Source organism: Sminthopsis crassicaudata, chromosome 2, assembly GCF_048593235.1.
Source record: "Sminthopsis crassicaudata isolate SCR6 chromosome 2, ASM4859323v1, whole genome shotgun sequence".
Lineage (NCBI taxonomy): Eukaryota > Metazoa > Chordata > Mammalia > Dasyuromorphia > Dasyuridae > Sminthopsis > Sminthopsis crassicaudata.
In genome coordinates, this window is record NC_133618.1 from 579,776,120 (window position 1) to 579,790,848 (window position 14,729).

General features: G+C 38.3%; 2 protein-coding genes across 3 annotated transcripts in view; one reads left to right on the plus strand and one right to left on the minus strand.

Moving 5' to 3' along the window:
• The first annotated feature begins 6,856 nt into the window (after positions 1–6,856).
• Positions 6,857–14,729, plus strand: part of LOC141558401 (glutathione S-transferase omega-1-like) — a 180,212-nt gene continuing 172,339 nt past the window's right edge. The window contains exons 1-2 of the mRNA XM_074295520.1: positions 6,857–6,949; positions 7,439–7,530. The gene's annotated coding sequence lies outside the window, so the exon portion shown is untranslated. The remainder of the gene's footprint in view (positions 6,950–7,438; positions 7,531–14,729) is intronic.
• The window catches only part of LOC141558399 (cilia- and flagella-associated protein 43-like), a 155,419-nt gene continuing 149,742 nt past the window's right edge, over positions 9,053–14,729 (minus strand). For both annotated transcript variants that reach the window (XM_074295515.1, XM_074295514.1), the window contains exons 36-39: positions 13,740–13,904; positions 12,038–12,118; positions 9,656–9,809; positions 9,053–9,452 (exon numbers count right to left, since the gene is read on the minus strand). In XM_074295515.1, coding sequence (XP_074151616.1) covers positions 9,286–9,452; positions 9,656–9,809; positions 12,038–12,118; positions 13,740–13,904 — 567 coding nt within the window. In that variant the 3' untranslated portion in view covers positions 9,053–9,285. The remainder of the gene's footprint in view (positions 9,453–9,655; positions 9,810–12,037; positions 12,119–13,739; positions 13,905–14,729) is intronic.

Below are 14,729 nucleotides of genomic sequence, written 5' to 3' on the forward strand. Positions count from 1 at the left end.
AGAAAATGAAAAGACTCTTAGCACTATAGATTTTGAATTGTAAGGGATCTTAGAAGTGATTTAGCCTAAGTTCCTTCCTTTATTGAGAGGGAAACTGAGGTCCAGAGCTCTGCAGACCTTCTTATTAGCAATGTAATACCCCTTCTCTCTCATACTTTCTTTCAGAGCCTTTTAGCTAGCTTCAGTCTGTATCAACCTCATTCTGTATGTTTGCATCTCTAGAAAGTGCATGCCAAGGTACATGAACTTTTCTACAACATTCAACATTTCTCCATTTGCTGAAACCGATGATTCCATTAAAGACAGTGTGATGCTGACTGATGGAGAAGCTCTTCTTGGTATCATCAGGCCAAAATTCGTACAAGCAGCAGAGAAATGATCCGTACTTTACTACATCTCAGCTTCAGAGGCTGCATTGAATACATAATCACCTGTGAACAAAAGATCATGTGCCAAATTCTCTCTTCACTTTAGTCTTCACGTCTATCCAGTTAAATAGCTTGGCGTGATAGCTGATGATGCCATTTTCATTTTCTTTGAAGATAGCTGACAACGATGCTGAAAACATCATGTAAAAAAGCTTGGGAGCAAACATACAGCCCCACTTCACTCCACTGGTGACTGGGAAAGTATGCGAGCATCATCTCTTAACCAGAACTCAAACACAAATGCCTCTGTGGTACTGCCATACAATATTGATGAACTTCTCCAGAACCCGTTTTTGCTGGGATCTTCCACAAGTCCCTGACTGACAACACTCAGTCAGAAAGATGTAAATTGTGTATAAAGCTCTGTACATACACACAGACTACACACACATGTACATATGTACATACAAATAGTTATGTATACACAACACACATGACTATAGTATATATTAACATATGTATAAATATATGCTTTCTAGAGCCCCCACGCTGGAGTGTCAAATTATACCGTCCAGACTAGCTCTCTGGAGAACCTCAGGACCAGTCTGAGTCCTTGGTCTTAGTGGAGTGTAGAGGGCAGGAACTCTGAAAAGGTATACTTGAAAAAAGGACAGCAAGGTGCTTATAGTTAGTACCTACTCAGTGTGATTGATGGGATAATGGTTCTCTAGTTAAACAAGAGAATACTCCAGACTCCAGACTCCTGACTCTATCTTTGACCAGCCTTGTGGTGGCTCTCCTGCCTTCATCTCTTCTCCACCTAAAGACCAAGGCCCATCTGGAGATCCTCCAGAAAGCTAGCCCGGACATTACATTTTGGCACCCTAAACATGGGGCACTGAAATAAGCACACGACATTTTGAGGCTCTGGACATAAGAATCTACACTCAGCTCAGTGAAGGAGTTGCTGTGACCTGGAAATAGGGCAAATACTAAAATAGATAAGAGGGAAACTTTGGTAAGGGCTAAACTAGTCACTTTCATTTTTCAGCTGAAATGGGGCAAATATCAGGAAAAGAGCCCCCCCCACCCTGAGGGGCATATGTGGCATGCATAGTTAGATTACTAAAGAAGCAAGGTTTGTTGGTAACTCAGGCAATCGATGGGCTCTTAAATATATTAGAGTGCAAGTCTCCTTGGCTCTTCCTTTTTTTTTTCTAGAACTTCTGGGATTCTTTAAAGACAATTGTATTATATTGTATATAAGGAATATTTCCTTAGGAATTGAATCAGGACCCAGAGCTTCGTAATCTTCAATTAGTTGCTTTCCCACTATTTCCCACATATCTGGCCCTAATTTTTCTTCCTTAGAGAGCCAAGGAGACACGCATTCTGGGGGATGGTACTGACAAAGCTGCTGAAAAGAATGGAGTATTGGACAAGAACAGCACTGATGAACTTAAAGGGGTGTGGTCCTTCTCACTTTTACAGCTTAGTTATACCCAAGCAGGGGTCCTTAGGGTGTTTCCCCATCTCTTGACTTTCCTCCCTCAATTTGGCCTTTGTGAGTGAAAGGAGGAAGAAGAGGGGGAAGAGCAGTGACACCATCAGCACCACCCATGCAGCAGCTTTGTCCATCCCCTATGACAAGACTACAAAAGGCACTAATTAAAGTCAAAGAGGAAGGACAGGATACATCTGATTTGAGAATAGAAGCATATCCTGTGATTAAAGAGCTTGACTCTTCAGGTCAAGAAAGAAGAAAATACACTCCTTTTAATCTGGAAATTATCAAAGATATGAAAAAAGGCTTGCATTCTTTATGAGCCTACATCATCTTATGTTAATAAAGAATTTGGCTTTTGAAGTTTTAACCCCTAATGCAATAGCAAGGACATGTTTAGAACCTGGACAAAACTTGTTGTGGCTTTCATTATATAGTGAACGCTATAGAATACAAGCCCATGGAAATAGACAACCCAGAGTTAATATACCAATGATCTTTGATCAACTAACAGGTTTAGGTCCTTATGCAGACACATTAGTGCAGATTAATTACCCTTTGACAACATATGAGCAAATTGTTTCTACTACTATCAAAACATGAGGAACCCTCTCAGGAAGACAAGATAGAGGGGATGCCTTCATGAAAATAGCACAAGGTCCAAATGAACCCTTTACTGATTTTGTGGTACGTCTGCAGACGTCATACGAACTATTGGTGACAATGCAGCAACAGAAATTATGATAAGACAGCTTGCTGGAGAAAATGCTAATGAGGTTTGTAGAAGAATTATATACTAGGACTACACAAGGATGCTCCTTTAGAGGAGATCATAAGACGCTGTGCCACAGTGGGCACAAATACCTTTTATAGCCAGGCTATGATGCAGACTTCCCAAGATCTGAACATGGGAAGACAGGGTCCCTTTTGGCAAGGGACTTCCAGAGAGACTCATCAATGCTTTCAATGTGGTAAAGTAGGACATCTGAAAGCTCAATGTTGGCAGAGAAGACTGGGTGGGAGAAAAAGACCCAAAATCTCATGTCTAAAATGCAACAGAGGCTTCCATTGGGCATCAGAATGTAGATTAATTCAGGGAAACTGGAAGCAGGGCTCCACTCCAGGGCCCCAGGCAAAAAACACTCGGGGCATGATGGCAGCCACTGTTATACCCAGAGAGTCTTTAGAAGTTCAGTAGCCAGACATGACCAGTCAGCCAAGAAGCAACCTGCTGGGAGAAAAGGATTACAATTGGGGAGGACAGAGTTGTATGCAGCTAGGACTACTGAGATATCCCCTGGAGAGGTGAAATCTGTCCTGTCTGCCTATGGATTCCTTGCCTCCAGGCACAGTAGGCTTGACCATTTCACCTCCTGAGAGTGCTTACAAAAGAGTGTTCATCCATACACTGATGTGGGAAACTGGGGAATGTGTAGCTAATATCCCAGTCACTAATACAGGTAGACAATGTGTGACATCAACCAGGAGAAGTAGTAGCATCATGTTTATTGATACAAATTTCTAATGGGCAATCTGGTGATAGTCGCCCAGATTCTGACTCCCAACAACAGAATCCAAGAATATTCTAGACTGCAGCAGTTACAGCTGACCTTCCTATGCTCATTATCTATATAAATGGCATACCACTGGAAGAATTGGTAGACACAGGTGCAGATCGTACATTCATTAGAGGTGCCAACTGGCCCAGTCATTGGCCAAAGATTAAGGCAGACACCTACATGTCTGGCGTAGAAGGATCAATAGCAGCTGAAGTTAGTGCTACCCCTTTGAGATAGACATTTGAAGGCAAAACAGGAGTTTTTACTCCTTTTGTAGTTGAAAAAATCCCCATCAATCTATGGGGAAGAGACATCTTACAACAGTTAGGATTACAATTGAGTATTTCAGCTTTTTAGACAGAACTGCTGTTGAAGGCCTGCCAGCACTTTCACCTGTTCCTATCCAATGGAAAACTGATACAACAGTGTGGATAGAACAGTGGCCCTTAGGTAGTGATAAAATTCAAGCCTTATTAAATATAGTACAGGAGCAACTTAACCAAGGACACTTACAACCTTCTCTAAGTCCTTGGAATTCTCCTGTATTTGTTGTAAAAAAGAAATCTGCAAAATGGAGGATGTTGATTGATTTAAGAAAAGTAAATGAACAGATGGAAACTATGGGAACTCTTCAACATGGACTTCCATCTCCTACTCAATTGCCTAGAGAATGGCCTCTTTGGGTCATAGACATTAAGGATTGTTTTTATTCTATCCCTCTAGATAAGGAGGATATGAAAAGATTTGCCTTTTCAGTGCCCAGTGTTAATTTAGCTGAGCCTTATAAAAGATATGAATGGATAGTTTTGCCACAAGGAATGAAAAATAGCCCTACTATGTGTCAAATGTATGTGGCTACTGCTCTTACTCCAGTAAGAAAAGCATTTCCAAAAGTTATGTTGTTCCATTACATGAATGATATATTGGGATGTGCACATGAGGAATGAATGTTAGAAGCATGTCTACAAAAAACTATAGAGACACTAAGGAACTACAAATTGTATATAGCTCCAGAAAAAATTCAAAGGCACGCTCCTTTTCAATATTTAGGATATGAAGTATATCCTAAGGTGTTTACAATATAAAAACTTTCTTTAAGAACAGAGAAGTTGAACACCTTAAATGACTTTCAGAAATTGATAGGAGATATCCAATGAATGTGTCCAGTGTTAGGCTTAACTACCTATCAACTGCAACCATTATACAACATTTTAAGGGCTTTAAACTCACCACGCCAGCTTACAGAAGAAGCTCAACAGGCTTTGAGAGAAGTTTAACTGACTTTATCCAATGTGGTTGAAAGAGTTACTAAAAAACTTTTGAAAATATCAGTTTTTGCTACAAAAGTCACCCACAACAGTCCATCAAGGACACATGATAAAGTGGGTGAACTTCCCAGCACAACCAGAATAAAGCCTTACTCCTTACCCAGTGCTTGTGGCTAGAATTTTATTAAAGGCCATTAAGTGAGCAGTACAATTATCTGGGATAAGACCTGACAAGATATACACCTTTTATACTAATGCACAAATTAATGTATGCTGTGATTAATGTATGCCCAGAGTGGCAAATTTTATTGGCCACAGCTCTAAACTTTACACACAGGTCTCCATTAAAGATAACCCCACTATTACAAAATTGGTAATGGATTCTTGAAGAAAACGTTTAAATGAAGGAGAAGACCCAAGAAATATTGGTGGTTCTGCTGCTGACTGCGCCCACCACTGAAAGAGCATGTGTATGGCAATTGACTAATGAACATAAAAAAATTGTTGATGAGATTGTTGCAGAACTTCAAAACCTGCAGGAATCATTGAATTCCTTGACAGATGAAATAATGGTCAATAGATTGGTTTGGGACTATCTCTTGCCTGCTGAAGGAGGCATAAGTGTGATTGTTATATATATATCCTCCTTCTAGGACCTGGACATGTATAATTCCTCATGTTGATTCATATTGTTTGTTCCATCACTATGAGCCTGTGTTATGTTATCATGTGCTCATGTAATACCTCCCATGCTGATGGATTTATGTATACCTGTTTCAAGTAAGACCTTTCAGCCCAAAAGAAACCTGCTAACAATACCTGGTTTGACTCCCCATTTCTCTTTGGCATTCTCACCTCCTTTCTTGAGAAGTCTGAGAGAGTATGGTCACCTACTTTTTGGGGTTCTCACCTCCCTGAGAAGTCAGGGTGCTTATAATTAAGCACCTACTCAGTGTGATTGATGGGATAATTGTTCTCTAGTTATATACTTAATGTAATGTAATGATGGAATCACTCTAGTTGGTATATACTTTAGCGTGATTTGATGATGTAATGGCTACAGTTGGCACATGGTCAGTTTCTATAGTGATGTAATCATACTGAGGTATTTAAGGGCTGAGAGGCTGGGGACTGAGAGTCTCAGTCACAGACACAAGAGAAGACTCCAGAATCCAGACTCCATCTTTAACCAGCCTTGTGGTGGCTCTCCTGCCTTCATCACTTTTCCACCTAAAAACCAGAGATCCTCTAGAAATCTAGCCTGGACATTAAAGTAGAGGAGTGAAGGAGGCAGGAGAATCATAAGGATGGTCAAAGATGGAGTCCTTTTATTTCAAGTCCTCTCAGCCCTTAAATACCTTAGTAGGATTACATCACTACAGCACACTGAGCATGTGTCAACTAGAGAACCATTACATCACCACAACATCACTGCAAGTACTAACTTAAGCACCCTGCTATTGACATGTAAATTCCTCTTAGTGAAAGTATCCCTTGCTTCCAGCAGAATACCGGCTCCTTGAGTTCTCAGGAGGGGGGAGGGGCAACACTGGGAGGTGGGGAGCCGACCAGACCTTGTCCGCAGGGTCCCTCTGGGCTGAAGGGTCTCGTACCTCACCCAAAGTCTCCCCATTATCTGCAGCCCTCTACACATGAGTATACTATATATACACATATATGTATTCATAGGTACACCCATACGGCTATCCATCTATTTATATATTATGGCCAAAGTAGAAATTGCTTTTTCCTGATTATACGTGGTTGTAACAGGATTATTGCCTTTTTATTCATTCTTATTCGGGGAAGGAAGGAGGGCAGATTTTTGCTGATGGAAATTTTTAAAGAAGGAGGAAAATCAACTAGAGGACCAGAAGCCACCAATTAGAGGCATATTTTCAGAAAGATTTGGAGCTTTAGGGCTGGTGGATTGCATTCAAAACAATCCTTTGCCCCACAAAAGGTGTGTGTGTGCATCGGGTCTGCGGTCGCGCACGCACACCGGTGGGAAGGTTAGAGCGCTTTGAAATGAATGTTCTCGGGCGTACCCTGCCCCCACCCCTACCCTCACCCCCCCCCCCCCCTCCGCGCGCTCGCGCCTCTCAGGGAGGAGTCCTTAACGGCCATCACTGCGCGCGTGCGCATAGCGAACCGCCTCTTCAGTCGAGTTCAGGAAGAAGGGGGGGGGGGGGGCGGTGCGGATTCTTCTTCCCGGACCCGCGCTCTCTGGAAGCACCGCTTCCCGCTCAGGTGCGGACCTCGGTCTGTAGGGGGAGCGCGCAGCCTGGCCCAAGGCCGGTCAAAAGCCCCGCGTCGCTGGGAGTCTTGGAAAGTCTTCTCGCCCTGTGCTCTGCCCTCAGGGTGGGAAGATTTGTGTAAAAAACTGAGCAGCTCCGGCCCGGAGTCACGAAGACGCACCGTCCAGAGTTCAAACACGACCTCAGACGCTTGCTAGCTGTCCCGTAGTCTAGTTTGCCTCAGCTTCCTCATCTGTAAAATAATTGCAGAAAGAAATGGCAAACCACCGCAGTGCCTCGGGCTGTTCATTTCCCGGCGGGGCGGGACGTGCACCTTTTAGAGACCGCGGCTTGCCTCACGGAGGCTCACCTGGACAATAAACGCCCGAGCCTATGGTGGCTCCGGGCGCGGCTAAGTTAGGCTCCCTCCCAGTGCATAACAGTGCTAAACTTATTTCCAACTAGGCAGTGATCTATTGTTGTTTTCTATTTGTTTCTACAGCACACGCGTCATTTTCAAGAGGGAATTGCCCACAGAATAGTTAATTACCTGTCTCTTTACCTCGGCCTTCGCAACTTTTCAGAGGGAAGAAGGTATGACAATTTCAATGACTCGATGACAGACCGCTTCCTTGTGTAGGGACAGTGCTACAAAGTCATAACTCTGAAAAACTTCTCCTACTGAATCAAAGCATAAAATAAGCTTGCCATTCAGAGCTTGCCATCTTCTGGCTTCAGCCAGTCTTCCCATCCTTATCCTTAAACTACTTGCTAAAGTTTGTCAGCTGTATTAAACTGTATTTTAGGTAGTCTGAAGCCCAGGTTCTTAATCTGGGTAATCCCATACTGGGTTTTGTAACTGAATATGGGGCTTGGGAAATTGATTTTTATATATATGATATATATATATACATATATATATATATATATGTCATGAAAAAATTTCTTGGGCAAAAAGGGGTTGTGAGTCAAAAAATTTAAGATTCTTTGGTCAAAATGTGGGAAAAGCTGAACTATTCCTGAGGAAAGGAGAGCCAGAATGACAAATTTGGTGGGGGAGGAGAGCAGGCATTTCCCCCCCCCCCCCAATTGCTGTGAGGCTGTTTTCCTTTCCCCAGTTTCAGACAGAGGTCCTCGATCAGAATTATATTAGTCCCCTAAATATTGCTGATCTAGGGGGACAGTAAGTTCAAAATTAAAAAAATAATAATCCTATCTTTTAAAAAAGAATATATATACTAATGGCTTGGGTCCTTCCTAACAAATTCTGGTTATACAAAAGACCATTACAAATAATTAGTAAAACTATCAAAGCATGCAGTAATAAACAGAGAACAAATTGGGATATATCTGAAAATACACAGAGTAAATGATTTTTTTAGATGAGAGAGGTAAGATCTTACTTCATTCAAGAGACATTCAATATGACCAAGGGAAAATTCCCCTAAACCTCTTGGGACACATTGAAAAGTCTGTTTTCCTTGTTGGTTTGCAGCTTCTAGAATATCATTCTCATACAATGTGTCTGGATTCCGTAAGTCTCCTGAAAGAAGGAATCAAGAAGATCTCTCTTCTCCAAGTTTTAGCATCAGTTCTTTTCCTTCCTGTCTTCTTTTGCTCTGTGTACTCTTGATAATAATCTGGTGTCACTCATGCTCAGGATGCAACATGCTCCTAGCTTGGCCTAAAACTGTGTTATACACCTTCCTATGTGCAAGTTTTAGAGGTGTGGCACCCTCTCGACCTGGAAAATCCGTTGTGCTCTCAACAGAAACATGAAAGTTGAGAAGGAAGGGTATGGGTTTTTGTTTTTTTTTGGGGGGGGGCATGGGAGATATAAAAAACATACTGTTTTGGACTTGAGTTTTTGATATTTCTGAAATGTCTAGTTAGAAGTGTCTAGTAGGCAGATGGTGATATGGATTTAGAGCTCTGAAGAGAAATTAACATTGGATATTTATTTACATCTGAAAATCAGTAGCATAGATATAATAATTAAACCCATGGGACCTGAAGAGGTAACCAACAGAGAAGGAAGAGGGCCTACATATATTTAATGCTTTATTAAAAAACCCCAAATATTGTCAAATCTATGGGTAACTTAATAAAAGAGACCTTTTTTTTGATTTTTATCAGTATATAACTTTTATTTGTGCAGGACAAAACTTATATTTCTATAATTTTTTCGGGAGGGATCAAAGAGTTTCAATTAAGAGATAGTGACAGGGAGAGTAAATTAAGAGTATTTAATTTTTCTGTCACTGAAGAAAACAAATTTTAAGAAAATGAGAACAGAATTTAAGATATGTGATGTGGTATGTGATGTCTTCATGTTTTCTATCGGTATTTTTACATTTGAATAAGTGCAGGAAATGTTTTCATTCTTAATCTTTCAACTTCTGCCTCTAAAATTGCAATCTCTTCAGCTTGACTTCTTGAAATATCCTTTAGCTTTTGTTGTTGCAACATGGCGTCATATCGTTCCTTGGCAATCCTTTCATAAGTCAACTTAGATCCTATTAAAAAAAAAAACCAGAAAATTAGTGGAACCATTGTCTAAAGTATTGAAGAAACATAATTTATCTTAAATGGATTAATAAAACCATTGAACTAGGGAAAACATTTTAAATGCTAAGAGTTTTGTGAATTGTTGTAATAAAAATTTCTGTTATGCAATTTCCTGACAACTTTTTAATTGTACAAATATAAATTGGCTTACCTAGTGAATTGCAGATTTCTCGCCTTTCATTAACGGTCACCATCTCTTCTTGTAGTTCACAAGTTAGAGTATAATTTGCTAAAACTCTTTGATGGACAAACTTTCCTAGTTCGTTGAGTAATTTTTTGAGGGCTTCCAACTCTCTTTTATGAGTCTGGAAATTATACAATTTCCCAAAAAAATATTGATCATTAAAGATGCTATTAAAAATGAACAATTTCTAGATGTGCAAATTATTTTTGATAATAAAAATGACCAGAACACTTTATATGACTATGGATATAGCAAAAAGAAAAAAAATAGATATGGTTTTTATCAGCCCAAAATAAATTTATTATAATAAATTTAATTTTCTAACTAATCATCAAAAACTTAGCGTTTACTTTGTGCAAAATATATAGAAGAGACTACAAATATTTCATTAAACAGATAACTGGTGTTTTTAGATTTAGCAAACTTATATGACTCATTTGTAACCTCTGAAGATATAAATTATAGTTACAAGATGTTACACTGTGCCATTTGTTGCAGATAGCTGCTAAGGGACTATAGTTTGTTAGTGTTGCACTAGTTAGTATGCACTATAATTGCAGATTTCTAAGATTTTTTTCTGATCACAATCTCCTGTTCTTCAATCCTTCCATTAGCCACAACTCCTCTCAGATATAGTCTTCATCCTTGCTATGAACTTCACTCCTTTCTTCCTGATCTCTTCTCCCATTTCATCAACTCTACTCCAGCTTTGTGACCATCCTTTCTTATGCTTGACTACAATTAATCCAGTTCAACTCCGCATGGTTTCTACTCATTCAATGCAAATTTTTAATTTATGCAATACTTTTTTGCTTTTCATTCCTTGCTAATGTTACAATCTGTGGCTGCACAAGATCCTTCTTTTTTGTTATTCTTCCTGATAACCTGAACCCAGCTGGTAGAAGTTATGGATATCCCTGAAAATTCATAGTGATCTCAATTGGACCTTCACTGATCTCACTTTTATTTATCAGACTGATTTTTTTTTTAATCATACTTTCACTTTCTTTTTAAAAGCTTTTCTTAAACAACAACAAAAAAAAGCTTTTCTTTCCTTAAACCCCTAAAGTAGTAGTATTACTAAGAAAATTAACCTTCTTTGAAAATCCTTCTACTGTAATCCACATCTCAAATTCTACTTATATTCATCCTCTGCTCTTTTCTCAAGAAAAATAGAGCTCTTCTTGCCAAAGATAACCTTTCTCTTTGTGACCTTGATTTCTTGTTCTCTGCCACTTCTAGTAATTTGCCCCATCATTCATCTTATCTAGAACTTTTGCTTATCAAGTAATCCTTCCCAGCTGTTTATAGCATGCCATCTATTATCTCCTAAATGTAGGTGTCGCCAAAGTTCTACCCTGGATCCTTTTATTTTTTCTCTCTATCTCTCTTTTGGTTTTCCCATGACCTTCAGACTTCTCAGTTTTTGTGGAGCATGCTGCCATCCTTCCTGTTAGTCAGGAGATTAACCTGGGAATCCTGTTTCTAGTTCTGTAATTTCCAGTCCACCCTCTTTATGAGAATTATCTTCCTTAGGCACAGATCTAATGTCATTCCCATACTTAAAAGCCATCAGGACTTATTTCTGGGAGAAAATATAAACTCAGTCTGGTATTTATGGAGTTCTACATTCTGGTGCTAACCTGTTTTTCCAATTCAACTTCAAATTATTTCCTTTCACATAGACTATTTTAGCCAAATTGGACTTTTTGATAAAATTTATCATCAACTTTCCTTCTATGAATTTATATATTTTCCAGTCTGGAATGCATTCTTTAAAAAAAAAATCTCCTCTTTGAATACTCACATATTCAAGACTCCATTCAATTGTTCTTCCACAAAGCCTTTACTTTTCATTGAAGTAGTTGGAACTCTTTCTTTCTTCAAATTATTTTTATTATTTTCTGTATATATATTCTATTGCCTACTCCTACCTCAGTGTCAATGGAATATAGACTCCTTGAAGGACTATTTGAGTTTTTTTTTTCACATTCTTGTCTTCCTAGCACTTAAGACAGAACTTTATGCATATATATTTATTGAATGAATAGAAATTTCAGATAATTAAAATCATTAATTTTACCTAGAAACTTACCTGAAACATTTTAGAACTTTGATGTTAGATGGATTTGGGATAGAAGTAATGGATCTGTAATTTCACTGACATAGGAAACTCTAGCTACTGATGCAGGTTTGCATTTTCCCTGCCATTTATACTCTTACCCTGGTCGGGGTCAAGTCTTGCCTTTGACACATAATATGTTACATGGGCAAGTTACTTAAAATCCTTGGTGCTGTAGGCAATTCTTTGAAACTATAACATTATGGTTAATAAGACTTGAAGCTTACTTTCTCCATAATAGCGAGATTCTGTTCCATCATAGCAATCTGGTAGCCAATCAGAATCTCATAATTTGGTTCATTTAGGAACTAGTGGGAAGAAAGATAAGATTAATATACATGAAAGTCTCCCATTATTTTTTTATTTTGACTTGTAATAAATTGTTAGTATTTCACTTTATTGCTAAATACCAGATACCAGTGCTAAATCATTAATTTGACTAATTAATTTGTTTGTCATTTATGTAATTAGTATACTATAAATTTTTATCATCCAATCTTTTCCTGTACCTTACTCTCTTTCCAAACCTATTTTGTCCTCATTGTGATCTCTAATTTCTTCACAAGTCAATACTTTTCCAAGCAATCACCCCTGCTCTGGTTTCAAATTACCCTCTTCCCCATATTTCCTTTAGGTTATCAGTTAAATCAATTTAACTCTTTTTTTATTCTCTGCTTTCAAATTGTTATTTATTTCCTTTGTTCTACTGTTGCTCATACTTTGCCAACTTCCACCCTGTATCCCTCCCACCATCTTCCTTTTTTCCTTCTAATCAATCACATGTTGAATAGAGCTGGAGAAAGTCACACATCTGAACTGAAGCAAGTCCAATACAAATTTGTGATATCTCTGATGATGAGATGGCACTTCTCTTTGTCAAGGACAATGTCTATATTTGTTTGCTTGATACCATCCTTTTCTGTCTTTTCCCTTATTCCGCCTCCACAATCCTTCTCCCTTTCCCCGTTAATCCCTTTTAATCGATGAATTTGATGACCTTTGGAATCCTCTTCCTTCTTAATATTTGTACAGCCTTTGGCAGTGTTGAGTACTCTTCAAGATATGATCTCCTCTCTGAGATTTTTCCTTGATCTCTTCCTGCTACTCTGACTATTTTGCTGGCCTATTAACATGATGTTCCTGCCTCAAGTTTTTCGCAGTTCTCTTTTCTATCTTCCATAGAGCTGCCAGAGTACTTTCCTAAAGTTCAGGTCTGACCATGCCATTTCTCTTCTCAGTAAACTCTAATAGCTCCCTATTACCATTAGGATAAATTATGTAAATTTCTATGGCATTTAAATGCTTTCACAACTTACCTAGCTCTGTATACTTTTGTACTCTTCTTTATATTCCTTTTGGCACATTCAACCTAATCTCTTTCTTGTTCCTCACATGTAGTATTATATTCTCTCTTGTCTTGCCACGCCTAAAAGACGCTTCCCTCCTTATTTTAGTCTCTCCTAATACTAAGTTTCCTTCAAAATCCTGCTCAGGTATCCCTTTCCAGAAGAAACCTTTCTGATCTCCCTAACATTAGTGCCATCAAATTGTATCTATTTGACATATATTTCCATTTATTTATATCCTGATTCTCCTGATAGAATGTGAACTTTTTGTGGACAGAGATTGTTTGACTTTCCACTTTGTATGTCTATCTACCAAGCTCATTGCCTGCCACATAGTAGGCACTTAATGCTTTTTGATATGTGTCAGTGACATTTGTATTCAAAGATAGTTTTCCATGACAGATTTCTACCTACTTTAGATGTTAACTTCTATGTATAGTGATGACGGTTTACATTTAATCACTCACATTATCCCATAGCCCAGGGATTTGTAGAATGAAGTTATATAATCAGAAAATGTTTTGTAAAATGATATTGACTCTACATGGATAGAAAAACACCATAGGTGCAAAAGAATAGTTACCCTTTGACGATCTTTTGAAAAAAACAGCATTTGAACATCCCAAGCCTTCTGGTTTAAATCTTCCATTTCCATTTCCATTTTCTTATGTTCCCATTCAATCTGATATATTCCTTTGTGGACATCTTTACTTTCTATCATTCTTGTAACTTTCTTTTGACCTTGAGACTTATATAAAACAACAACCAAAAACATAATCCAATATTTGGCATACATAATTCTGCAGATCATAGAAGTGATTTTCCTAATGTTAAAATGTTATAAAACTTTAAAAATGTAACTTTTTTGGTAAAAAAGACCTAATCAATATTATAATATGATAATCATTACAAAAACACATCTCCTCAGAAACAGTATTGCAATTCACATAGTACTATTGCTCTCAGTCATACAGCCTTTTGGGTTGGAATACTAAATATGAATATGAAACGTTGAAAATTTTCCCTGAGACTTCACGTTATTCACAGTATTTCAATTTCTCTAATCAGGATCATACATTAAAAAAAACTATTCCTGTTTAGGCCACTTTATTATGTCATCTCACCTTTTCTTATACCTCAATTTGAGGGGGGAAAAAAGAGAAAAAGGAGAGGCAAGGAAAAGGTAAGACAGAAGGAGGACAAGGATCAGGGAGGGAATTCTTCAATAGCTTTCTTGAGAAGACCTTCTGGATGGTTCTACCAACTCTACCTCAGGCCTTGAATCCTAGACCTATAATTATTATCATCACATATTTAGAAAAAATTCTCATATGAAACTTAAATTCAGTTTTCCTGATAATATAAGAAACCTTGCCTTTAGTGACAAAAAGAATAATTGAAGGAAAGAAAACATGAATTTTAATGGTTTGGAGTAGTTCTTGCTTTCCTAAAAGCATAAAGACATATCATTCCAAATAGGCTGACCCTGTATGTATATAAAACAAGTTGAAGGATGGTAGATTTAAAGCATTTAAAAAGAAGCCAGGCTTTTCACATATGTACAAAAGAAATA